The following is a 26,033-nucleotide window of genomic DNA, read 5'->3' on the forward strand; positions in this document are numbered from 1 at the left end:
CACCTGTATTTTATCATCATAAGAATGAGAAGGGCTCAAAGGCAAGCACTTTTCAAAAGCAGCTCAGATCTGGAAGAATCCGTTCAAATCCCCGCCCTCCTCAGAACCAGTGGCTGCATCCTGACAGGTGGGCCTGAATCTTACCTCCACCTGCTCTTCTGTCCAGAGAGTCCTTGCACAGACTGTCCAGGTCCACGAGCCCCTCCAAAGCAGCTTCCATTTGCTGCTGGCCACCAGGCTCCCTCACTGGTCTGGCTGCGAGGCAGTGGCTAGAGGCTGCTCCCCAAGCCTTGTGTTTGCTGTGCCAAGACTGCTGCTTGAGGTCTGCTGCTTAGAACAGCAACATGTTAGTGTACCGTTCATTTTTCTTAAAATTTCCACAGCTGAGCAGTGTCTGTGAAGGAAAAACTGGGAAAGATACTTGTGCTGGGCGCAGGGCCTTGTGGTGACAGCCCTCCCCCGCCACCTTGGTGGAGAAGCAGGGACCAGGCTCCCCTTCTGCATGGTCACCTTGGTTACCATGGCCTTGGCGAAATGGAGATGCATTGGCAAGTCCTCCCCAGTGTGAGGACGCTGTGTCTAAAGGGGCACAACAAAAGCAGATGAAAGACCTGCTCTCACCCCGACCACAAATGGGTCCCAGCGGCTAACCTGAATTGTGCGAATTCCGCAGGAATCAGGATTTCAGCTTAGCTTATTTTACTCCCCATGTGCTGCATCTTGCACAGTTCAAGTTTATGTTCACGGCCAGGGTTAGATGGCCACTTGCTGCTCCTGTCTTCAGGCTAGCACGCAGGGAGGGATGCCTTGTGAGCAGCGCTGTCCTCAGTGTGTGTGAGGTGCTGGGGTGAGAGCTGTACATAGATGCAGATGATGAAGATCCACGTCCTTTCACAGAGCTCAGCGTGGCAGTAGTTTTTAAGCGGCCAAGGTGTCTCATGTTCTAACTTCAGCAGATGCAGGAACCCAGCCCCCTTTGTTGTGCCTCACTCACAATGGTGCTTTCAGTGTCTGTCAGGCGTTCATTTGTAAGGTGCTGTATATAACTTGACTATATTACACACATATCCTACCCAATGGGTAGAACAAAACTTTGTTAATACTGCAATATAAGGTATAGATACCAATTTTAACAGAAATGGCATAGAATTTGTGAATGCCTATGTGCTTTGTCCTCTTTTATAAGGAAATTTGCGAATGGATGCATACAGATAAAAGTCTATGTAGTTTATTAATAAATATCAGTATTATAACACAAGGGAAACAAGTCTGAACAAGCAAGCACTGCCTATGAACAACATATGTACAGCAATCAGAGTTGCATCTTTGCTGTGAAAACTTTTTAAGAAATAATTTTTTAAAATCCCACAGCCTTTTGGAGCCACCAGATGCTTATTTTAATCCCTTCAATAACGTTCAGTTGGACCAGTATTAGTTATAATCAGAAAAAAATGTGGATTTTTCAACTTGCTTTATGAAAAAATATTCTATCTCATGTTGTAGAATGAAGAGGGCAAACCCAGTGAAGAGTGCACTTTTCACTGAAATTGCAAAACTTAGGTCAGAGTGAGCACATTAGCCTGCAGCAGAGGACTGTGCAGTCCAGACGCATTTGTGACCATCTGTCTCTCTGTGCCTTTTTGACAAACGGAAGCTGTGGAACCAATGAATGAACAGTAGCATTTGCAGGAAAAATAACTTAGGACAAACCAGTCCACTTGAGAAGACCCCAGTCTCAGAAAGATTTGTTATGGGTTATAATTAGCAGATTGGCAGTCAGCCAGCCGAGTGAATTCTTATGTCCCGTCCCTTCCTTTTGGTGTCTCCTGGTGATCACGACTCCAGAAACAAACTAGGCTTTGCCACTGGCCAGGGACCATGTCACACCCTCTGACTCAGCATCTACTTACAGCTCTGTCTTTAGTGTCTGACGGTGACCTCTGCATTTATCTTCAAATATTCTAATATTGAAAAAAGAAAAAAGAGCCTATGACAACATTCATTAAAACCATGGATGAAATCGTGGGTGTGGGCATCCTTCCCAGTGCTGTCCACAGTTTCGTGAAATTCTGTCCACCTGATCCATATTTCCAGTTTATTCTGTCATCAGAGGATGTAAATTCTAATAATTCCTTGTTTTTTATTTGTTCCGTGGTGTATGCTTTGATTTTGAAAATCACGACGGAGTCATACTCTTGTCCTCCACAAAACAATTACTTTAAACTGAATTATCCTTAAACTGAAAACACCTCTGCAGCTCTTGATGCTAATGGACCAGAGGTCAGCCCTTCTCTGACTGTGCTTTCCAAGGCCCACAAGAAGATGGGGATCTGTGTTTTCTGCGCCCATTGTCCCCGCTGTCTGCGCACTGCCAATGGCAGCGGCCCTGGTGGTTCAGGTCAAGGGTGGAGGCTCCTCCCTGTCAGAAAAACTCCCCCAGGCTTCACCTCTTGGGAGGACTGCTGAGCAGGAGTGTCATCTGAGGATGTTCTAGACTCAGAGGCACTAAATTTGTTACCACGTCATGGCTTTTCTACAGGACTAATAGAGGCTTAAACTTTACTGTTAATTATACTGGTTCATCTTAATGTGCTTGCTGGTATATTGCTATTCTTCATTTCATGGCTTTCAAAAATCACACTTTCTGATGTAAAAGCTGTTTTTAAATATGTACAATACTATTCACAGCATTTAATTCACTTAATTTTCACCAGGCTGCTTTATAATGAAAAAGTACAACTGTATCTGAACTTTTCAATAGTTGTTCACGTGATCTCTAATAATCTGAAGTTGTTAAAGTCTCTTTTTTAAACAGACATTTGTGCTTACTGTTCAACATAATTCCCGGTTATACACAGAGAAAGATTTCCAGCTGTCGTGTATCTGCCTCTTTAACTGAGCGAGGGGATGTAGTTCTTAGACCCAAGATCTGTAACCGCAATCCAGACTTTTAAAGGAGGATGTTGCTCTAAGTGCTGTGTGTTATGAAATCAGCCTCTTCTGCTTGTTCTTAATGCTGTGTTCGAACCACAGCTCAAAATCATTAAAAATGATCACTGATACACGTGTCTCCTGTTTTTTTAAAAAATATTTCACAGACAAAGCACATATGTTGGGGGGTGGGGGGGCAACTACTTGTATTTAAAAACCCATCTCAGAAACGGTTCTTATGGTTCCCCAGGTAACCGTCCCATTCAGTTCTTATTCACTGACTTTTCAGAAATCATTATATTTGCTATAAACAACCCTGGCAGATCACATCACACAGTTCTGGGTTCTACACAGAACACTCAGGGATAGTCACCTGAGATGAGGTGTCACCTTCAGGCTTCTGGAAGCTGTCACAGACAAACTGAGTCAACTCGGCCCAAAACGTGAGCGAGACTTCTAAAGAGAATTGTTCAGCAGACACCCTCAGAGGCTAATAAGGTCATTGGCATCAGAGGTTTTCAGTTCATGATGATGGAGCAAAAGGAATCTAAGTTTCCTTCACTGAGAGATTAGAATGATATCTCTAAGCTCTAAGTAAGTATATGGATTCACAGATTACATAATTGTGAATGTATAAAACTTCATACAACCTACCAAACTACTAGAATAAGTGAGTTTAGCTTGGTTGCAGGAAATACAATTAAAATATTTTTGCATTTCTATATGTTAGTAATGAACTGTGGAAACAAATGAACTTTGGAAACTGAAATCTTAAAATACCATTTAAATAACTGTATGGGCCCCAAACTCTAGTTATAAAACTTTTTTTTTTTTTTTTGGCCACACCACGCAGCTTGTGGGATCTTAGTTCCCTGACCAGGGATTGAACCTGGGCCACGACAGTGAAAGCGCCAAGTCCTAACCACTGGACCGCCAAGGAGCTCCCATAAAACCCATTTTAGATTCTGAATTAATTTTTTAAGACAATTTTGGAAAGGGGATTAGAAAGCTATAAGGAGGAAAATAGCTGTTAAGAAAAGGATTTCTTTCTCTTAAAACAGCAAATAGTCACTGATAAACCACATTATGCTCTTGAATAAATTCTATAATCTCTTATTCAGCAGATATTTGAGAAATTTTAAAGAATATTCCCCAAACTTATATCCCTCAGTGAAGGTAAGACGAGTATAAACTTTCATCACAGAAGGAGAGGAGATTCCAGGCTTGATTCCTACTGGATTGGGTTCAGTAAACCCATTTCCATATGAGGTCGCCTGGTTGGCTGGGTCTAGGGTCTGGGTGCAGGGAGGTTACTTGGAGCTGCTCTGGAGGAGGCAGGAGATGGTCAGGGTGGGCCCACTGGTGTCCATCTGGGCAGCGGGGCTCAGTGTGGCGCTGGGAAACCAGAGGCTGCACTCTTGGAGGACAGGAGGCGGGACACTGATCTCCACGGTCGGGGGCCTGTGGGACCCCTTTCCGCAGCCCTGGCTGTGCACTGAGAAGGCTCTGAAGACTTCAGAAGAAGCCCCAGGCCAAAAACAGACAATAGGCCTGGAGGCTGCTGGTGACCCAGGAGCTGTCCATCGGGCTGGAGCTGAAGTGCCAGAGGCCAAGGAGCCCCTGTGGGCCCTCGAAAGCCAAGGCACCGCCAGCCAGGGAGGGAGATGCCCAGGTCTGGACCCACCGTTTTCTGCTCAGGCTACACTCAGCACAGGACATAACAGAGCCCAACACCTCCCTCCCTGGCGATAGGCTCCCTGCTGACCCACCTGGTACATGGGGAGCCCCCACTGCACTTCAGGGCCTGCACCGGATCCCAGACCCCGCCAGTCTCTGGCTTTCTTGGACCGACTTCTGTTCATTGGGTCGTTCGTGGAACAGCAGAGCTGCCAACAGCTAAGCAGATGGACTAGCAACTCAGGCAGCCCTCTCCCTGCACCCTCGGGGACATCTAGAAAAGCAGTGTGCTCGAAAGAAACCTCCAGAATCCCTCAGAGACCCACTCACAGTGGCCTTGGAACAAACACTTATTTCTGACTCTCCATGATGACACTTGCACAAAACAGTTTATAACGAGCCTGTTACTTAAAACATCATAGTTAGATTTCTCTCTTTACACTGTTTTGACGTTTTGCTTTGAATGGATTCTAATTAAAATGCATGTTTTAAAATAGCAGCCAAAAGGTAAAAGCTGTGCATTTGTAAATTTCATTGTTTTGATGGCATGTGTCTGTCCAGACTTTGGGCTTTTGCCCTAATTATGCAAACCTCATTCACCCTACTTTAAAAAAATCAAAAGCTACAGTCTTAGTCATTTGAACACAGCATGGTGTTAACTGCAATACAGACTTTCAAAAGGCTTTACCAGGAAGCAGTATATATACATTTACACACACTTGCGTATAGTATACTGCTCCTATATGACTTAACCTGTTTACAAAGCCATTTGCATTTATAGAGTTTACTGTGGTACTACCACCAGAATCTGGAAGCACAAAATATTCTAGCAGTCTACACTAGCAGACAGAGTAAGCATGCTTTCAAATCAAAGTGCTGACTTTGGCCTCTCCCATGTGGCAGGCCAGGGACCCATCCCCTTGGCCCCACCTGAGCCAGGCTGTGTCCGCCACCCCGGCTTCGGTGGGGAACCCTGAGGTCCTGCTTGAGATTTCCTGCTTACAGTTCAAGGGCTGCACAGGCTTTGGAGCCTATAGACCTGGCGGCCTCAAGTATTTGCTCTGTCTCAGGTTAATGTCTACAAATGTCACTCATACAACAGGGTCACCTGCGCGAAGACTGGAGGAGAGGGTGTGCTTGCCACATGCGGCCCCCACAGAGGGAGCTGTGCTGCTCAGCTTTCACTTTCCAGGTTCGCCCAATTCCTACAGACTTGTAAATAGCACTCTGCCTTGGCATGCTCTCTACGCTAACACTGCAGCTTAAAATGCCAGTGACGGAAACGGGCCAAGTTAGTGCCAAGGGGGTTGGAGCACCTGTGTCAAGGCAGAGACTGAACCACCAGGACCCAAACCTCCTCGCCACGGTTTTAAGTAAAATACATCTGTTTCTTTTCTCATTACTCTAGATGTGGACAGCTTTTTTGGTTAACAAACCACGTTGTGTGTGTGTTGGGGAGTGTTCTTACAACCTTAGCAATAAAATGTGAAAATCTGAAGGGAGAATAGTTTAAAAAAAATAATTTCCCACCTTGCCCTCATTTTTTCCTTCTCTGGCTTCCTTTCTGTGAGGGGTGGGGGAGCTAACACTGATCTGAGCGCTGTCACGGCCTCAAGGAAACCGCATGGACCCCAGGCGCCCGGTGCCGGGATCCTGTACCACGTATGCATCCTCTTCACCAATGTTGGCACACTCCCTTTCTTCTGGAACCATCCACGAGTACATGGTTTTACCTCACTGTCAACCTCCCGTAAACCTCACGCACACACGTTCTCCACTCCCAGAGAGGCCAGCCTAACAGTTCTTGGTCAGGGATACACTGAACTTCCCAGTGAGAAAAGTTACCACAAAAGCCAGCTCCTGATGCTTCAGATGTTCCACCGATTGACCCCAAGGAAAAGGAAAATTCCAATCTGAGCTGTTCCAAGTGTCACAAATGCAGGCTCAGGTGCTGTGACCACCACCATGACCCTCCACACAAGTGCAGTAGGAAAAGCAAACTCACTTTCTTACCAAGGGAGGATGGGGTATTTTCTGAGGCTGAATCCTCTTTGGATAATGAAATATCACTCTAAAGAAAGAATTAAAGAAAATTATGATGCCATGGAGCAACTAAGCCCGTGCGCCACAACTGCTGAGCCTACGCTCTAGAGCCCGTGAGCCACAGCTACTGAGCCCGCGTGCCACAACTAGTGAAGCCCGCACACCTAGAGCCCGTGCTCCGCAGCAAGAGAAGCCACTGCAATGAGAAGCCCGAGACCACAACAGAGTAGCCCCTGCTCACAGCAACTAGATAAAGCCCGTGTGCAGCAACGAAGACCCAACGCAGCCAAAACAAACAAATAAATAAAATTTATTTAAAAAAAGAAAATTATGAAGTTAAAAGGGAAAAGATGATGGAAGTCACCAGAAGAGGACAGAGGATTAGGAATACTCATAAATTGGCTTCAGCTCCAAAAATACAAAGAATTTTAAAAGTTCCAAAGCAGGGACTTACTTTACCTTACTTAGTTCCTGGATTTTAATGTCTGACCCGGCTCTCCTGCGCCTTTCTTCAACTACAACCACTGGCCTCAACATTCTGAAGTGACCCACTAGAGGGAAAACTGGGTTTATGACTGAGAAAATTTCTATTAATCTAAAATGCTTCCAAAATAATGCAGTTACAAAATGATCTAGATTTCTCAACAGAAGTTGCATTAGGTTTTGTGGACAAGTGTTTGACTGATAATATTTTCAACTTTTTTTGGAAAGTAAGACTTGTCCCTTATTTCCAAACCGAAAGAAGTGAGGAATGCAACTGCAACGTACCATATCTTCCATCTTCTTCAGGAGGGGAATAACAAGCACATGGTGATGGAGCACGATGGCAACCAAGCCCTGTAACTCTACCTCCAGACCAAGGTGAATGGCAGGGCAGTCAGTGTTTGAGGACTGGACAAACTGTGCCTTTGGGACCCTTGCAAAGAGAGAACCCAAACAGCCACTATTCTTAGAAAAGTAAAGCAACAGCCATAATTAAGTCGCAAGATTGTGTCCAAAGAAAATACTGACTCAAATTCAATAAAATACAAATTAGTCAAAATGTGCTTCAAATCATTAACAGAATCTCAAATCTCCTACTTAGAGGTGCATACAAAATAACAGCTTAATACTTGTGTATACAGAGGAAATGCTGTATGTTCTTTTTTTTTAAAAACAAACAAACCCTCAATTAGTGTTAAGGAGCTGAAACATCTCACTGTTTTACCCTATTTAGATTATACTAGGTAGATTTCATGTAGATTATATTAGATATATTTCATATATGGTACACTTAAAAGTAACCTTATGAAATTACCCAAATGGAGTAAAAGGCTTACTTTCAACAGGTACCTGATTAGAAAGTCAGGAAACACCTGCAAGCTTTCTGTCCCGCTCTTACTGAGGAGTGGGCTGTGGCGCCTGCCCACCAGAGGGAGGGAGAACCACATACCAGCTACCGCAGGACAACTAGGCACGCTTGCATGCAAACTCGCCTTTTTCTTTTTCAATTCAAAGAGAGTTTTCTACCATTTAAAATGGCCAAAATTCAAAGCAGAAAAAGCTGGACATAGGGAGGGAGGGAGAGGTAAGGAAAGAAGGAAGAAAGGTTCTATGCATTCCTCACAGTCGGGAAGAATGAGAATATATTGTGGCTACACATGGAACATCTCTGACCTGTCCTACAACTTCTGCTCTTATGGACCATGCTGTCCCAGAGAAAACACAACGTGAAAGTGCTTTCTGTTCGTCTCAGGCTCCATGAGCCCTCTTACCTGTAGAGAGAAACCACAAGTGCTGAGGAGGACTTTGGGGCTGCCTGTGCACTTCTCACGAGCACTGTCCAAGTCAGCGGAACAACGTCATACTCTGCCCAGAAGGCTTCTGAAGTCAAGCCGCATTCTCTCTGCTGAGAGAATCATTCTTATCAAAATAGCCAGATAACTACCACAAGATAATTATGATCTGTCATCATTACTGTTGGTGGCTGCCAGCGATTTACGGGGAAGAATACAGCTTGATTTTCAAAGCCTAACCCTGAAGAAGCAAGACAACCAAAAACTTGTTTTAATGAGTTAAAATAAACCAGCTTGACATGGAAGTCACAAAGGAAAAAAATCTCAAAGAGTTTGGAAAACTATACCCAATTGGCACAAACTTAGCATTTCTCAAATGTAAGTTACAAGCTCAAAATGCAGGACAAATATCTTTCAAAAATCAAAAAGCCAGGCCAAAATTCACGGCTGAAGACGAATTCTGGCCAAGTCTCTAAGGGAAGGAGAATTCTTGCCTCTATTGTTCCTTTGGGTCAAGGAGGCAGAATCTTTTGGGTACTCCGTAATATACAGATGGACCAAGAGACACCAAACAAAGCTCCTATTTGCAGAATGAATAATTAAAAGCACCCACCTCTGGTTCTGCAGATTTCTGGTTCAGGTGGTTAAATTCCAAGGCAGTAGAGAGGCCCACTTTTTATGAACACTCCTGTGCAACTCCGGCCTCTAGGCCAATGTGACTGGACGCACTGTAGACCATGGCTCGGGAAAAGCCAACTGAGTAAGCATCTAATACCAAAAACTACTTCAAACCAATGTTGGTAACACTTAATCTAAATGTATTTTACTTTCTTCTAAACTAACTCCATATCTTTCCCTATGGAGATTCAATTTTGAAAATCTGAAATAAATGAAGGTCCCCATTTTAAAAAGTAAGCTGTAGCCAAGAGAAGAAATATGTCTATATTACCATGAAAGCAAGTATTTTTCAGACAGAATCCTTTAATAATTCAGAAATGTATATCTCACCAATGCATTTTATAAAAACGGTATCATCTCAAAGGTATCAGGAAAGATGCACGTACTCTTTCTGACTCATTTGCTAAAACATTTTCTGTCCATTTCATTACCATCACCATACTCTACAATATTCTACAGTGGCTTTGTTCAGAACATCTGAATTTGGATAAGAAATCCTGAAGATGAACCAAGTGGAAAGAACACAAGAAAGAGCTAGATATGTCTAACGTACAACTTGCTTCTTTTCTTCAAACACCTCTTCTGCCCAAACTGTTAAGATGTTTATAAAATTCCTGGAATTACCTTCTGAGGTCACTGAAATAAGACAGCCAATAGCTCCATTGCTTCCTAGAGCATAAAGGACTACAGTAACATCTTCCATCTGTAAATAAATGGAAGGCAGATTCTATAACAAATAAGCTGAAGATTATATTTGAAGGCATAGTTTTATTATTTTCACTAGTGGTAGGAAGGTGACCTTAAATACATGAACTCTTTCTCCTTTGTTGGAATCTGCAAATAGCACCCTACTGTATGCAAAATGTTGGTTCAGTGAGAGACATTTTTGTGGTACTTTAAAAGGTTGGTTTTGCTATTTTTCTTGAATAAACTAAGTCTTTTTTTACCTAATCTATTTTTCATTTCAATTGTTAATTTGCTGAGCAAACACTTTTTATCTATTTTATAGGTGTTAAATTAAATCTCAGCCATGGCTCCCTCTTTACCCTGTCAACAATCCTACTTAAATACAGATGTGCACACCAGACACAGCAAGTATAAGGCTTATTGTAAATGAAATGGTTATGATATTTACCACACACACACCCGGATAATTTAACTCAATGCCCACTATGTGCTGTTGGCCTGCTACAAATACTCCACACGCATATTCCAGGGGTCCCCCTTTCGGCTCTTTGTAGCTTCCCTTAAGGACTAGGTTAGCAAGATGAGAGCAGCAGCATTTGACAAGATCAGATATTCCTGATACCAAATAATGACAAAAGAACTTCTTACACCTTCAGAGAATGTTTTACTAGAGAATTTCAAAGCACTCCCTAGTATCTCACTTTCTGTAACTGGACAAACACAACACAATTATGAAACTGGATGGCAACAAATCTCAAACGGGCTGAACCAAAGGTGGAAACTCAGGGTTATTAGTGCTTCTAAGACCACAATTTATCCTCATTGGAAAACACGCCCTATGCGACGTGAAAAGTAAAAAGAAAGTTTCATATAACACATGATTTTAAACCAAGCAGTCTCAGTGGTTAAAAATAAACAAACAAGAAATTTGTTAATATCCATCTTAGCATTTAATATATGCAAAAATGTGAATTATTTAATAAACAAGCTAAAACATGTTCCCTGTTTTTGGATTTGAAAATGTGCTGTCAATTTGAAATCACATGTTCGATCTGTATCAAGAGACAAACCATCCTGCCTGATCGGGCCTGCATGTGGCAGAGTGAGCCCTGCCCCCTCACCACTCCACCCACCCCCACAAAGAAGAGTCCAACCACAGCACAGCCAATATAATGATGAGACGTATCAAATGCAAACATTTTTTTCCCTTTAAAGTATTCTCTAAATTTGGCCAAACCCAGTATTTAATACAAAAACCCTGCCTCACAGCAGTGATGCCTGCAGCCTTATTAGATCACTCACAACAAAGACAATCTAGAAAGAGGCCGTTCCCTCTTTCAATTCAAAGGTTAGAACTGAAGTAAAGGCAGTCAGAGCAAAAGGAAACACACAAACACATCCTCAAACACACCCACACAAATTGTGGCAACTTTCACATCTGACAACGACTGAATTTCATTCCAAGCAGGTTTTAATGACAGCTTTGCTACTTAAAAAATTCAAGTAAAATGCTCAAGTAAGGATGTTTCAATGCAAGAGGAAAACAGCAGCTACAATCTTAAAATTTTACTCCATAATGGAATCAAGACCGACTCTGGCTGGTGGAGACCAGGTGGCAGGGACAGGCAGGTCCCATCCTCCCAAACCTGCACTGCCGAGAACCACAAGCTCCAGGTACTGCTAAGGGTATCTGATCTCCACCATAAACTTAAGGTGTAATGATTTTCCCTTTTCCTCTGAGAGATCAGTTGGAGAGGACATGATGCAGGAATAACAGTTTTACATTCTGGGTGAGAAAGTGCCATGACCGCACAGATTTGCTTAAAAAATTTGATTATGGCAAGCTTCAGGTAAAAATCATTTTTAAAGGGTCAATTTTTCATTTACATATAACCAATACATCTTATTTACATATATATGACCCAATTTTCATTCAGCTTTCTTTATATGAAGTCTACATTTTAACTGGTATGTAACCGTTATATACTATCTTTAGAGAAAGACTAAATATCCTCTTATTCACAGGCAGTTCTGATGATAACAGTTTGTCTCCACATTGAGAAGTGAATATCGTTAAAACCTCAAAGAATAACAAAGATGAAGACCTAGTGTTAAATCTGTGTACGGCCGCACCAGCTATTCAAGGAGTCAGCAGCTATCTAAAGACAAAGCAAGGATGACTGAAGACATGGACCACTGCTTAACGCTGCTACTGACATGAAATTCTTATACCGGGTTCATTTTTTCTTTTCAAAAAACACTGATTTTTCTAGTGATGTTTAACTTTAAAAAGTTATCTTAGTTCTTTAACCCTCAGAGAACTGCTATATTTAGGCTGCTAACGAAAAAAATAATCAAGAGCATGTACCTTTGTCCATAGTCCCCGAGGGTTAAAGTGCAGGAACTGTCTATAACCTGGTATATAAGGCACCCTATTCCACTTTTTTCTTAAAAGAAACCTTTCCTTTGGTTTCTTGCAGTTTTTCAGTGAGTCTGTCCTTTGTCTCCTCCATCTTCTCTGTGAGGAGCTCCTTTGTCTCCTCCATCCTGTCCTGCAGATACTCCTTCACAGGAGGTGGCGTCGACATGTAGCCACGGCTGCGCAGATACTTCACAGTGAAGGAGGTCCCCCCCAGGGTCACAGTGTACCGCGCGGGCGTTGCAATCTGCGGGAAAATGAAATGGGCAGATCAGTACTGATTATAACTGTTGTCTTAAGCAAAAACAGTGTGAAGTTAAAATTCTTGTTAATAACCAAACTATCAATTACTTTATTGCTTCATAAGGCTGTTACATCCTATATGGTTTTCCCTCCTAACATTCCATATTCGTCACCTAGACACTGACCCAGGATTAGAGAACATTCACAGGGGCAGCACCAAAGTTCTGTACCCATGTGCTAGTGAACCTGGGGGGCAGACTCACTGAGAACCAGAGGGAGGGCTCAGGACCCTCCCTATAACAAAGGCACATGCGTTTCCACTCCCCAGAAACCCTGCCGACCTGCACACACTGTTCATCTAAACCGGAACCAAACTTGGCAAGCACGGGCCAAATGTTTGTTCTTCACTGAGTTTAGTTTCACTTCCAAATCTCTTTTCTTTGGTTTTTCCAGGCTTTATGCTACTTTCTCATTACAGTCCATGCTGGGCTTGGCATCCCAACCAGGAACTTTCATGAGGCCAAAAAGTGGTAAAATGGCACACATACAGGAGACATGTACACATGTCAACTGACCAGAGGTTTAAGGTCCCGAACTAACTAGTTGATGAACTGGTACAAAGGGAGAATTGTAAGAGCAGAGGCTGCATCTCATTCTGAGGCAAGAAACCTCAGTGTCTGCTGCTCTACCTGAGAAACCAGGTTACAGAAACCAAACACCCAGGTGGACCCTCCACACCTCCCTCCTTGCACAGGAACGTGAGCAGAGCCACTGCTGACACCAGCCCACCTGCGTGCCAGCCTTGTGTTTCAATTCCAAGCAGGCAAACAGGCACTGAGCACTGATGTGCCTCCAGAGCACAGCACAGGCACAGTGGAAACACAAAGAAAGAAGACATAACTCTAAATTCCTAGGAGCTCATGATCAAAGACAACAGACATTAAAAAAAGACCTAACACACAGACTGTGAAATGAGAGCATGGGATAAGGAACAGTTATAATTAGGGAAATGGTTTCAACCATCATGACAGTTGGATTAAGGTTAAATTATACACACTGTAACTAAAAACTTGATAATTTATTAATTTAATAAGTTTTAATGTTGAAAACCTCAGCAATTAAGCTTTAGCCCTCTAGTCAAAATTATCATATAAGAAATCTCCCAATATTTCAGAGGATTTTAATGAGGATGACAGAATAAAACAACATTATTTTTGAGTACTACTATAAACCCATAATTCTAAGTATTTTCATAACAGAAGTAAAATAACATCTAGTTTCCCAATGTCTTCTACCTGTTTTCTTAGGATAAAGCTACATAGAACCTAATTTTTTGTCAGTTGAGAAAAATTAGATTAATATAGCTAAATTCCACAATTTACTATAATGAGTCTTCTCTTCCAAAATAAAGACCCATAAGTGTAAAAACTATCTATTTACAAAGATGTCATTGTCTGAATCCAGACAACAGCTGTAAAGACAATGAACTCCAAAATGAAACATACATTACATCAACAACTAAGTCTAAGGTTTATCACATAAAACAATTTGATTAAACTTTACTATCTTATTTTTTAGAAAGATAAACTATTATAAACAGTAAAATAAATGCTAAATTTCACTAACATGTCAGGTGGCATGTGGATCTCTGAATAAGGAAAATTAATGTACTATCAACAGGAGAAATGTCACAGAGACAACCTGTCCATTAGAAATTCAGAAGTCTCACTTTGTCTCATCACAGCAGGTTATGAAAAACCTACCTATTCTTAAGGCAATTCTTCCTAAACCACCATTCACCCTTAAAAATTTTAGTTTACTTTTAATCATTAGACATGTAAGAGATGAAACACAGTATTTTAAGTTACAAAGGTAACCCTGGGAGCAAGCACGTAGTGTTACAGAGGTTCAGTGTGAGGAGCCATCTACCCACAGCAGTACCTACCTTAAACAGGGCATATGCTGTTAGTGCATTTCCACTCTGGGAATTTTTCAGAATGTTTACTACGCTGTCAGGTAACCCAATAAGTTCTAGAAAAGGAACGACATTCACTCCTCTAAGAAAGAAACAGAAAGTAATTTATATACACATACAGATAAACTTTTAGGGATAAATATTTTCAAAAGATTATCCGAAAACATCAAAACCAAATTCTGTTTAAAAGTCAATTCTGCACCACCAAGCACTTTAATTTCACTCTAAAGGAACAACATGTGCATGAACACCAGCGTCCTGCTGTGTCTCACTGTTCACAGCTTCTGTTCATGGACATCCCTAATTAGCACACTGAGAAAAGTAGACTCATTTATCAGAGGAAAATTAATGCATTAAGTAACCTAAGAGAAATGATCAGAAATGATTCTGATCATTCACCTGATCTTAGAATCTTTAGTTTCTTAGAATGATCCAACTCAAAGTTTAAGACCTCAGATTTTTTACCTCTAAAATTACAGGTCAAACTATACTATTATCATAAAAGCAAGTGATATTATAACACCACTTACTGCATTACTATGCAAAAAATAAATGATTCCATGGGTTTCATGAAAACTTCAATTATTCTAAAAAGATGCTTCTATTCTATTATCAGACTTAAGAGGCAGGTAAAGAAGCAATTACCATGAATTGCAACAAATTTTTGGAGGGAGGGAAAGAAGGCAGAAAAAGTCTCTAATCCAACTGGTAAGCCCTAATTTCTTTTTAGTTTCCCTGAGTGTCAAGTTTGCCACGCCGGAACACTCGTGCTCTCCCACTCTCTCCCTCACTGCTTGTAGTTTTGCAGACGTTGTGAGCCTTCACCTCAAATCACAACAAGGTTCTTGTTCTGTGCTTCTCCTTCATAAACATAATATAATCATCACAGCCAGGAAACTTAACATGTAGGATAGTATATAGTTAATACAACAGTACGTTATTTAATGTTAAAATTCCCTGAATTGTCCGGTGAGTCCCTTGTCACTGTCTTGTCATGTCTTCCTGTTCTTCTCCAGAAGCGCTGCCCAGCACTTTCTGTTGAGGAGGAAGGCAGGATGTCTTTTTTGATGCTGAGATTTTTGAAGCTCCCAGGCCAGCTTTGTGGTAGAACAGTCTTTCATTTGGATTTGTCTGATTGTTTCCTCATGATTAAATTTGGGGTCAATGTTTTCAGATAGGAAAGCTGCAGAGTTGATTCTGTGTCCATCTCAGAGCATCACAACAGGAGCCACACACTCAGTCTGTCCTGTGAGTTTGACCTGGTGTTTGACTTGTGGTGTGAGTTTGACTTGTGGTTAAGTTCGGGTCCACAGGTTGCTCCTCTGTACAAGTACTCTTTCTCTTTGTAATTAAGAAAGGGAACAGCCTGGATCCGTTATTATTACAGTAGTAGTAATCTCCTAGTTTATTTTTAATATTAAAAAATAATTTGCTTAACTGGGGAAAAGTTGTCCCTCTCTGATTTCACTATAATACTAGGAAATCAGAGACTAATCTCAATAGATACGGATGATCATCACCAAGAATTACTGGCCATCTACACAAGAGGAAACCAGATAACTGAAGGAAACTTTAAAGAGTTAGATTTAAAAATCAACTACAAGTCCAATCCAGTTTCTTTTATCTCCACCCTTATTTCCTTTTCAAATCTCTTAAACAACAGAACCCCACTGAAGCGAGATTTAGTACTACAAAGATTTAGCGACTCTGTGGATCTAATCAAGTCACTAGGTACAATAACATCCTACCATGACATGCTAATCATCTCTTCTGGTACCCGTACAATTACCAAATTATTTCATTAATCATTTCTTAGTTCAGACTAAGCCCAGTATGTAAAATCTACATATTTAACGGCAATCATACAGGGGGGAAAAAAGACAAACATTTGGCTAAATATAAGACAAAACTGAGTGATTTAAAAACACAAAAAACAACTGGGACTTCCCTGGTGGTCCAGTGGTAAAGAATCTGCCTTACAATGCAGGGGATGCGGGTTCGATCCCTGGTCAGGGAACTAGGATCCCACATGCTGCGGGGCAACTAAGCCCACGTGCCACAACTACTGAGCTCGTGCGCCTCAACGTGTAGCGCACGTGCTGCAAACTACAGAGCCCACACGCTCTGGAACCCGTGTGCCACAAACTACAGAGTCCACGTGCCCTGGAACCCGCGCGCCACACCTAAAGAGAAAACCCGCAGGCCACAACTAGAGAGAAGCCCAAGCACAACTAGAGAGGAGCCCGCACACCACAACGAAGAGCACTCGCGCCGCAACGAAAGATCCCGCATGCCTCAACAAAGATCCCACGTGCTGCAACTAAGACTCAACACAGCCAAAAATAAATAAATAAATAAATAATAAATCTAAAAAAAAAACTATCATAAAAACAAACAATAATGACCAAGATATCTTGCACAAGTATCCTGTGTAAAATAAAGAAGCAACCACCTGGTCCCACTTTTTTCTAAATTATTGATTTGATGACTTAACTTTTAAAAAATAACTTTCATTTCCTTTGGAATTACTAAATATGAAGCATTAATGAGGGTCTGATCCAAATAGTAATATCCACTTTTGTCACAAAAGTTCCGTCAGCCTGACAGAAACCTGTGCTTCACAAACCACCAGCTTTATGGATGTTCCAAATGATGCAAAAGTATATCCACAGTCTGGATGAAGTGCAGTGAAAACCAGTCAGGACTGTGCCTCAGAATGGATCTGTAACTTTAGAAACTGGAGGCCCAAACACAAGGCATCTAAATGTAGAGACAAAACCATCATCAAAGAGCTTCATTCGACCAGAGAACTTCTTGTTAGAAGATGAAAGATCTCTGCAAACTTTTCCAGAGAGAAGCAACAACAAAGCTTAGTTTAAAATAAAATGTATGGACTTCCCTGGTGGCGCAGTGGTTAAGAATCTGCCTACCAATGCAGGGGACACGGGTTCGAGCCCTGGTCTGGGAAGATCCCACATGCTGCGGACCAACTAAAACTAAGCCCGTGCGCCACAACTACTGAGCCTGTGCTCTAGAGCCCGCAAGCCACAACTACTGAGCTAACGCGCCACAACTACTGAAGCCCGTGCGCCTAGAGCCCGTGCTCCGCAACAAGAGAAGCCACCACAACGAGAAGCCCGCTCACCGCAATGAAGAGTAGCCCCCGCTCACCGCAACTAGAGAAAGCCCGTGCGCAGCGACAAAGACCCAATGCTGCCAAAAATATAATATAAATTAATTAAAGAATAAAAAATAAATAAAAAAATAAAATCTATGAGGACGCACAATTTAGATCTCCCTGAAATAAAATGTTTCAAAAGCCTGAGATCTTCATCACCGCGTTAACTAAATACAGAATGGCATTTTGCTCTGTGGTGCTGAGAGGCAGTAATGCTAGTTGTCCCTCAAGTTACAAACTATGTTTTCCCAAGCAAATAACAGAGAACTTTTTCCAGCTAAAACCAAATAAAATAAACCCAGCCTCTAGTCAGTTGAATTGAAAACGTGTATTTAACACAATCAACTCCAACATCACAATAAAATCATCTCACAGTGAAAGATACACTGCCATTCAAACATACACTAATATTTTCTAAGTATCACTTCCCTTAGAACAAATCAACTTTCAATTTCTCAAGCATTAAAGATTTAACAAAACATTAGGGACTGTTCTGGAAAGCAAAACATCCTACCTAATATAACTTAGCTATGTGATGCTGTAACAGAACTGGACCAGTGGTCATGGTGGAGTAGTAGAGCTGGGTCTGGGAACCAAATTTCCATGCTGACAAAGAGCCAAAGGCAGGCAGTGATGGATAAGGTACACGACTTTAAAGTGGACAGTCCCACCACATTTACACACAGGCATTCACAGAAAAAAGAGGGGGAAGGACAAAACCAAGAAAGGTGCACTCCACAGGGGACAGCAGAACGTCACCACAACTGCATCAGTGCAGACACCACCGAAAACGTCCTAAGTCTAATTAATGTTACTAGGTTATTTGAAGGTCTGTTTTTTTGGTTATAGAACTCTTTTACTGAAGGCAAGAAAAGTAAAAGGAACAAAAGTACTCTTTTTAATAGTCCAAATAAGAATCTCATATTCAATTATTAAAAACTTAGATTTCTCCCTGAGGCCAGGAGGCTGAATGCTTATTAAAGGCAACCTAGCGAAGGCAAAAGAAACATGGAAGAAACTCATCATCATCCACAACACCGAATCAGAAAAATCCTAAACGGCTCAAAAAAGAAAATTCAATATGTAGAAAACTATTCATTAAATAGAAGAACTGAGTGCCTATGAAATTTTTATGCAAAATGGTACATGATTTTAGGCTCTGTTAAAAAACTAAGGGCATTTCTGAAGATTTCTATAAATATTTTTTATACATGTCCAGAAAATGTCATTAATAAACAAAAAGATAATTCCATAAAATGCACATATAAGAATCTCTGCAAAGAAAGGGACAATTCTTAAAGAAAATGATACACAATGAAGAAGGAAATAACTGAATAACAAGAACTAAATAGAAAGATGAAAAGAAACAGAACAGCATCAATTACACAAGGTTAAAAAAAAAATCCTTTTATTCAATAGAACTTTTGTAAAGAAACATTTCTAATCCCGTGTTTCCCAAGAATAAGAATAGTCTCCATTCCATCATCTTTTAATTTAATAAATGATAAGCTTTTTCCAATGAGTGAGCTTTACATTAAAATATTTAATACCTTACTATCAAACCATTAAATATAACCAAAAACTGAAAATCAGTGGACTTTTGGAAAGTATAAAATAATTCTAAACCCATTAGGGGAGTTTACAAAAACATCAAAGTGGTCTTCACTGTGCATCTCATTGCCTGCAGGATGGTGAGCATACTGTTCGTAGGTCACACCCAGGCCACAGCAAGAAAAGCCACACAGCACTCGGGACAGGCACACGCCGGCACACTCAGTTCTGCTGGTGGCTGAAACAAACTGGAAATCACTGGGAATATGTTTCTACGTGTACTCCTGCTCCTAAAACACTGTGAATGATACAACTCACTTTAAAAGAAAGGAACAGTATTTAACAAGAAAGGTACATTTAGAAATTCTATGTTTTATAATACCTGGAGGCTAGGACCACTAAATTAACTTTTTAAGAAACATTTATTTTATTGTAGTAAAAAATACCTAACATGAGATATACCCTCTTAACAAGATTTTAAGTGCACAACAAATCAACTTCTGATCAGAACAAAAGACCTTAGCTTGACATTCATCAGATGTAACATTAAAGCATAAGTCTGTAATTTGTTCATTTTTTTGTCTACAACAGATACAAGCCAGGCTTTACAAAATCTTACTAATTTCCAACCAAAACCACACACATGGCAAAATAAGTTATCTTTTCACGTTGATAAACGCTGTAAGAAACATATAAGTACAGAACTAACTCATGGTGCTGCCAAATCTCTAGAATCTGTAATTTTATTCCTGTGCTATCCTATATGTTGATGGGACACAAGCATAATGATTAAGGTTTGAAATCAGACTCTGAGTTATTTTGGGAAAAACTAAGTTATTCTGACTTATTCTTGCTTAATCTGTTTTCTCATTAATAAACTGGGAATAATTGCACTACCTGCTTCACACGGTTGCTGTGAGAACTAAATGAGATGATACAGTTATAAAAATTTTAGCATAATACCTGCTGCACACAGTAAGCAAATGTTAGCTATTGTTATTAAAATGTGGAAAACTGCTATGAAAAATAGTCATCCTCTATCAATTGAAGACATTAAAGCATTTAAAAAACTACTTAAAGGCTTTCATTAGTACAATTAAGATTAACATTCTGATAAAACAGGGAAAGGCGAGCGCCAATCAAGCAAAAACTTACTTTATGGCTGCATAATAAAACGTTCCAAACCAAACACCAGAAGTTATTAGATGCACTGGAATCAAAACTTTTCCATATTGTCTAAATGTTTTCTTAAATCGTTGATAAAGACTAATTGATCTGTCTTGTAAAGGATCAGGTTCTTCCTTTTTTTCAGAGGGAGTTCCTGGGGATCCAGCACTGGATGACAGAACCCTCTTGGATAAGATATCCTGCTCCCACTGTTTATGAAGGACCCCTGGTTGGGGTGGGTGAGCAATGAATGGCTTCCTTTCCTTTGCAACACACTGGGCAGCACGTAAGTGCAGCCATCGTTTCTGAGGGCCCTGTACCCAAACCACTCTGGATTCCGAGGTATACAAAAGTAATGGTCCCTTCATGTTTTGACAGTGTCCCAAAAGACCACCTTTATCTGGTTCCATGCATGTCCTACGTGCCAGTCGGAATACAGTCTTTGGTACGTTCCATTGCATTTTGAAGAACGGAGATTGATGGATTTCAGCTTCTATAGAGACTAGATTAAAAAAAATTAGATTATACATACATTTCCATTATAAACCAATCTACTTATACATATATCATTAACTATTAGGAAGTAAAAGGATAGACATTGTTACCAAAGCCACAGAAATTAATGTTAAGGTACATAGTTCTACCATACCACAATTTTAGAATTTCATTAAAACACATCATTTAGGGCTTCCCTGGTGGCGCAGTAGTTGAGAATCTGCCTGCCAATGCAGGGGACACGGGTTCGAGCCCTGGTCTGGGAAGATCCCACATGCCGTGGAGCAACTAGGCCCGTGAGTCACAATTACTGAGCCTGCGCGTCTGGAGCCTGTGCTCCGCAACAAGAGAGGCCGTGATGATGAGAGGCCCGCGCACCGCGATGAAGAGTGGCCCCCACTTGCCACAACTAGAGAAAGCCCTCGCACAGAAACGAAGACCCAACACAGCCATAAATAAATAAATAAATAAATAAAATAAACCCAAAGTTAAAAAAAAAAAAAAATACAATGCGGTATTGGTAACTATAGTCACCATGCTGTACATTAAAAAAAAAACAAAAACACACACACACACATCATTTAAATATGATAGTAAACCAGTCCAACAGACATCATGGACGGTAAGATTTTGGGCCTATTTTATTGCTACAAAAGGGATATTTGTAGGGCTTCTGTCATTCTACAAAGAAGCAGTGTAGTATAACAGAAAAATCAGATCTGGAAGCTAAAGAGCTGGGCCCTAATGTTTTGGGGTCATAATTCTGTGCAACTGTCTTTTAGACTTGAAGCCTAAACCCACTAGTAAAACAAGGATTACTTCATAGGTTTTTACAGGAATTATATGAAATTTATGATGAAAAAGTGCTTTTGTAAACTAACAAGCATCATTTAAGTGTTAGTTATTAAAATATTAAGGTCTGATGAATAGTTGACATCAATATCATTTATTCTATAATGCCTTTAGACTAAATTATATAAAATTATAAATTACATATGTTATTAACTGGTGAGAACAGACTTTTCCAGATAGCTAAAACTTTGTTAAAAAGACAGGATAGTATAATTTTAAAAAAACATGGACTTTGAAATAAGATGGGCCCAATTGAGTTAATACTGGTATTATTTTGAGCAAATTACTTAGCCTCTCTAGACACAAAGTTTCCCCACTGGTAAAATAGAATTATTGTATGCATTATTATATAGCAAATCAGTTCCCTTCCCTCAACATCAGGCAGTGCCACCTAACCCCTAATCTTCACCAGCACCTTGCGCCAGCTACCTCTCCAATTCTAATACATTGAGAATAGATGATCTTATTTTTTATAAACTGTGTACTTAATAAGAATCACAAGTTTTGAGTTAGCACCTCGGTAAATTAGCACTCCAACAAATACAGATACACCATTTTACATGAATGTTTGTTACTTGGGATACAAAGCTGTCATTTAAAAACAACTACTAACAAACTGTCTCCTTATAAAATTAATCCCAGACTCATCCCTTCCTAATTAATAATTAACTTAGCTTCTATCAGGCTCTCACAGATGATCCAACAACACAAGGCAAATGAGCTGTGAAATAAAACTGCAAATCTTGCAAAACAAACAGGCTCCCAGGAAGCCTTTAAAGGTGATAATGGAGATGGCTGCATCAAAGCAAAGCCAGTGAAAAGTGACAGAAGACTCAGACCAGTTAATAACCAAAGAGAAAAGCTACAGGGTAATGACATGTGCTTCAAATAAAGAATGATTTAAACACTAAATGACTAAGAAAGGCCATTCAGAGAAATGATTAAGTCCGTAATTATTTTTACAAGACTGCCTTATTTTTTTGTTGTGAGTCAGACAGTAAGTAAAGGATATCTTATTGTGCTCTCCTACCACCTCTATCTATTTTATCTATAAATCCATGCCATGCCTACGCCAAGGGGAAAAAACATCAACTGGTTATTTATTCTAAGAATTAGCTCAGTTGGCATTATAACCTAAAATCTGTCAAATATAAAAATTCATTTAGAAACTTGTACTATGAATTTTTTGGTCTCTATTTTAGTTGAATTTATTTTGAGGCTTTTCTCCAGCACCATTCGTTACCTTTGAATGATTCCTGTCCCTGGCGTTAGTACAGGTGTTCTCTGAACTCAAAAGGCTTTCTTTTTCTCTTTTAAACTTATTTCCTTTACAGGGCAGTTTCCCAGGAGGTGAAGTTCCCAGAAGTCTAACTTTCAGATAACTGGATTATTATGTGTTTGTGTTAGTGAATAAAAAGAAAAAGGATTTTTAAAAAAGCCTCTTTCCAAGCTTCCAGTTTGTATCCTTTCCCCCGGTTTCAACTATTCCCCTCCCATTTTTAAAAACATCTTTATTGATATAATTCACATACTATACAAGTCACTTCTTCAAGGTGTAAAATTCACTGATTTTTAGTATATTCACAGCTGTGTAACCATCGTCACAATCTAAATTTAGAACATTTTCATCACCCCCAAAAGAAACTCCACATCTATTGCAGTCACTGCCCATTCCCTCACCCTCTCAGTCCCAGGCATCCACTAGTGTACTTTCTGTCTCTACACTTGTCTATTCTGGACACTTCATATAAATGGAATCACAGTATGTTATCTTTTGATCCGAATCATGGGGAGCTGGGGATGTCGTGGGGGGAGTGGAGGTGGTTTGAAAATAGATTCCTGGACTCTCTTAGACCTAATCAGAATGTCCTGCAGTCAAGTCACACCCGACAATATGAACTTAAGAACCATTTCTCTAAGCCCATCAAATGGCTTCAGTGCCAGATGCAGCATGGCAGCAAAAATATCATCCATCATCACCATCATCATCATAATGGTAAGATGTTTTTGATTTTGAGCCCTTACTATGTGGTTGGTGCTTTACAAACATTTTACATGTATTAACTCGTTTTATTCTCGTAACAACCCTATGAAGGAGGGACTATTGTCATCACTTTACATTTGAGGACACTGAACCAGAGAGAGGAAATAGCTTGCCCAATGTCACTCAACTGCTGAGTGGAGGAACTGGGATTCAAACCTAGTTTAATCCCAGGCCCATACTGGGTCACTAAGCTAACATGGCCACTTCTAGAAAGAAGAGACAGTGCCAATTTTCAGCAAACCAAGACATATAAGACACATGGTCAAAGCTCCCTAAGGAAACATAGGTCCCAAAAAATGAGTCAAGTTTTACATTAAAAACTAAAATTAAATCAATTTAAATTTAACTGGCAATGGGTGGGTGATGGCTAGACTCCCAAAGGTATCCAATCACAATACTGGTGACATACACATTAAGACTCATGCGATTTCAAGGAACAAACCTACTTCAGATAAGTGCAAATAAAAGTAGAGGGCAGGCAGAGACTGAGTAGTATATTCAATATTCTGGAGTGAACAGGCTTCAGGAACATAAAATGACAAAGTAGAAATTTTCTTGTCTCACAGCTAGCACCTATGTGTAATGGCCTCAGCTCATTGGCAGCTTCCATTTCTTGATTTTACTAGTCTGCTCATATTTTCCATTAAAGATAAAAGTTTCTGGTTACTGGCCAATAATGGAGGTGCCATTCCCCATAAGCCCTACCCAGATCAAGTCAGCTATATCTGGACAGGTGGGCCTGAAGAAGTTGTGAACTAACAGGACCCTAAAATATTTCTGATACACATGCAGAATCTGGAGAACTTAATCTTGAATTTCTTCCAGTGAAATACAGTAATTCCAGTAATAAATATTTAAATCATGAGACTTAGCTTATTTCCTACAGAACGGTGACACGTTATTTTCCTGCTCCAGCAGCATGAAACTTTCATGTCTAGAGATGAGGGCACTGTTCCGAATTGCTTAGAATAATTTCTAAGTAAAGCTTGGTTCTTTTAATGACCTACTTAATTTTAGTGAGCAGGCTATAGCGTCTAACTTAAAATGGAAAGCTTGGAATCTGAGAGGTCAGACTGCCTGGGTTCAAATTCTGAAAACCTTATTTATAAACTATGTAACCTTTGGACAAGTTTATTAGCCTCCCTATGCCTTGGTTTCCAATTTGTAAAATGGAGTTAATAATAGAACTTACTTCATAGGGTTGTTGTAAGGATAAAATGAATGAATACATGTAAAAGGTTTAGAAAATACCTAGCATGCAGCAAGTGCTCAGGAAATGTTACAAGTTGTTATTATAAGTAAGCAAGATAGCCTATTGCCCTTATTTGCAGTGGTAAAGCCTGAGGATCAGTGCTTGAGCCAAAAGGAGATTCTATAGGATAAACAGTTGCTTAGGATGGGTCTGGCCCAAAATTTAAAATTTATATGAAACTGTAACTAATCAATTCCCTAATACCTAACCTTTCAGAGATAGGGCTCAGGACCAGGCATGAGGAAGCAGTAACACACATGTCTGAAAGTCAGGAGCCTCTCACATAGTCCTGAGGCAGAGCAAAGTAAAGTGAAGACACAGTGGTCAAGAGTAAAGGCACAGGGGGTTCCCTGGTGGCGCAGTGGTTAAGAACCCGCCTGCCAATGCAGGGGACACAGGTTCGAGCCCTGGCCAGGAAGATCCCACGTGCCGCGGAGCAACTAAGCCCGTGCACCACAACTACTGAGCCTGCGCTCTAGAGCCTGCGAGCCACAGCTACTGAGCCTGCGTGCCATAACTACTGAAGCCCACGCGCCTAGAGCCCGTGCTCTGCAACAAGAGAAGGCACCACAATGAGAAGCCCACGCACCACAACAAAGAGTAGTCCCCACTTGCCGCAACTAGAGAGAGCCCGCAGGCAGCAACGAAGACCCAACACAGACAAAAATAAATAAATAATAAATAATTTTTTTTAAAAAAAGAGGAAACGCATAAGGAAGCAGTGGGAACCATGAGGGAGAGGGAGGGGGAGGGGAGGGGAGGGGGAGGGGAGGGGAGGGGGAGGGGAGGGGAGGGGGAGGGGGAGGGGAGGGGAGGGGGAGGGGAGGGGGAGGGGGAGGGGGAGGGGAGCTGAGTTAAAGGAATGAAGGAGAGGGTAGATGGACTGGAAACAAGTGCCAGTAAGAAAGCGCAAATATTAGAGTGCTGTTGGGATTCTAGGGCCACTATATCCTGAAATTCCAGTTCCATGAGGCCAAATGAGTTAGTTTATGAGACTCCTTTCCCCCCTCTATATCCTTACCATACCCATGCTGCTCAAGGTTATATGAGCATGTTTCTGTTCCTC

The 26,033-nt window shown here is 40.8% G+C and overlaps 1 protein-coding gene across 6 annotated transcripts in view; it reads right to left on the bottom strand.

The window, feature by feature from the left end:
• Positions 1 to 9,720: 9,720 nt before the first annotated feature.
• FAM210A (family with sequence similarity 210 member A) overlaps positions 9,721 to 26,033 on the bottom strand; it is a 29,273-nt gene continuing 12,960 nt past the window's right edge. For 4 of the 6 annotated variants that reach the window (XM_061169796.1, XM_061169794.1, XM_061169793.1 and 1 more), the window contains exons 2-4: positions 20,313 to 20,826; positions 14,399 to 14,510; positions 10,936 to 12,457 (exon numbers count right to left, since the gene is read on the bottom strand). In XM_061169796.1, the coding sequence (XP_061025779.1) occupies positions 12,224 to 12,457; positions 14,399 to 14,510; positions 20,313 to 20,785 (819 nt within the window). In that variant the 5' untranslated portion in view covers positions 20,786 to 20,826 and the 3' untranslated portion in view covers positions 10,936 to 12,223. Of the gene's footprint in view, positions 9,808 to 10,935; positions 12,458 to 14,398; positions 14,511 to 20,312; positions 20,827 to 26,033 lie in introns of those variants that run through there. The other 2 variants (XR_009697366.1, XM_061169797.1) reach the window with 2 other exon arrangements.

This window comes from Eubalaena glacialis, chromosome 15, assembly GCF_028564815.1.
Source record: "Eubalaena glacialis isolate mEubGla1 chromosome 15, mEubGla1.1.hap2.+ XY, whole genome shotgun sequence".
Taxonomy (NCBI): domain Eukaryota; kingdom Metazoa; phylum Chordata; class Mammalia; order Artiodactyla; family Balaenidae; genus Eubalaena; species Eubalaena glacialis.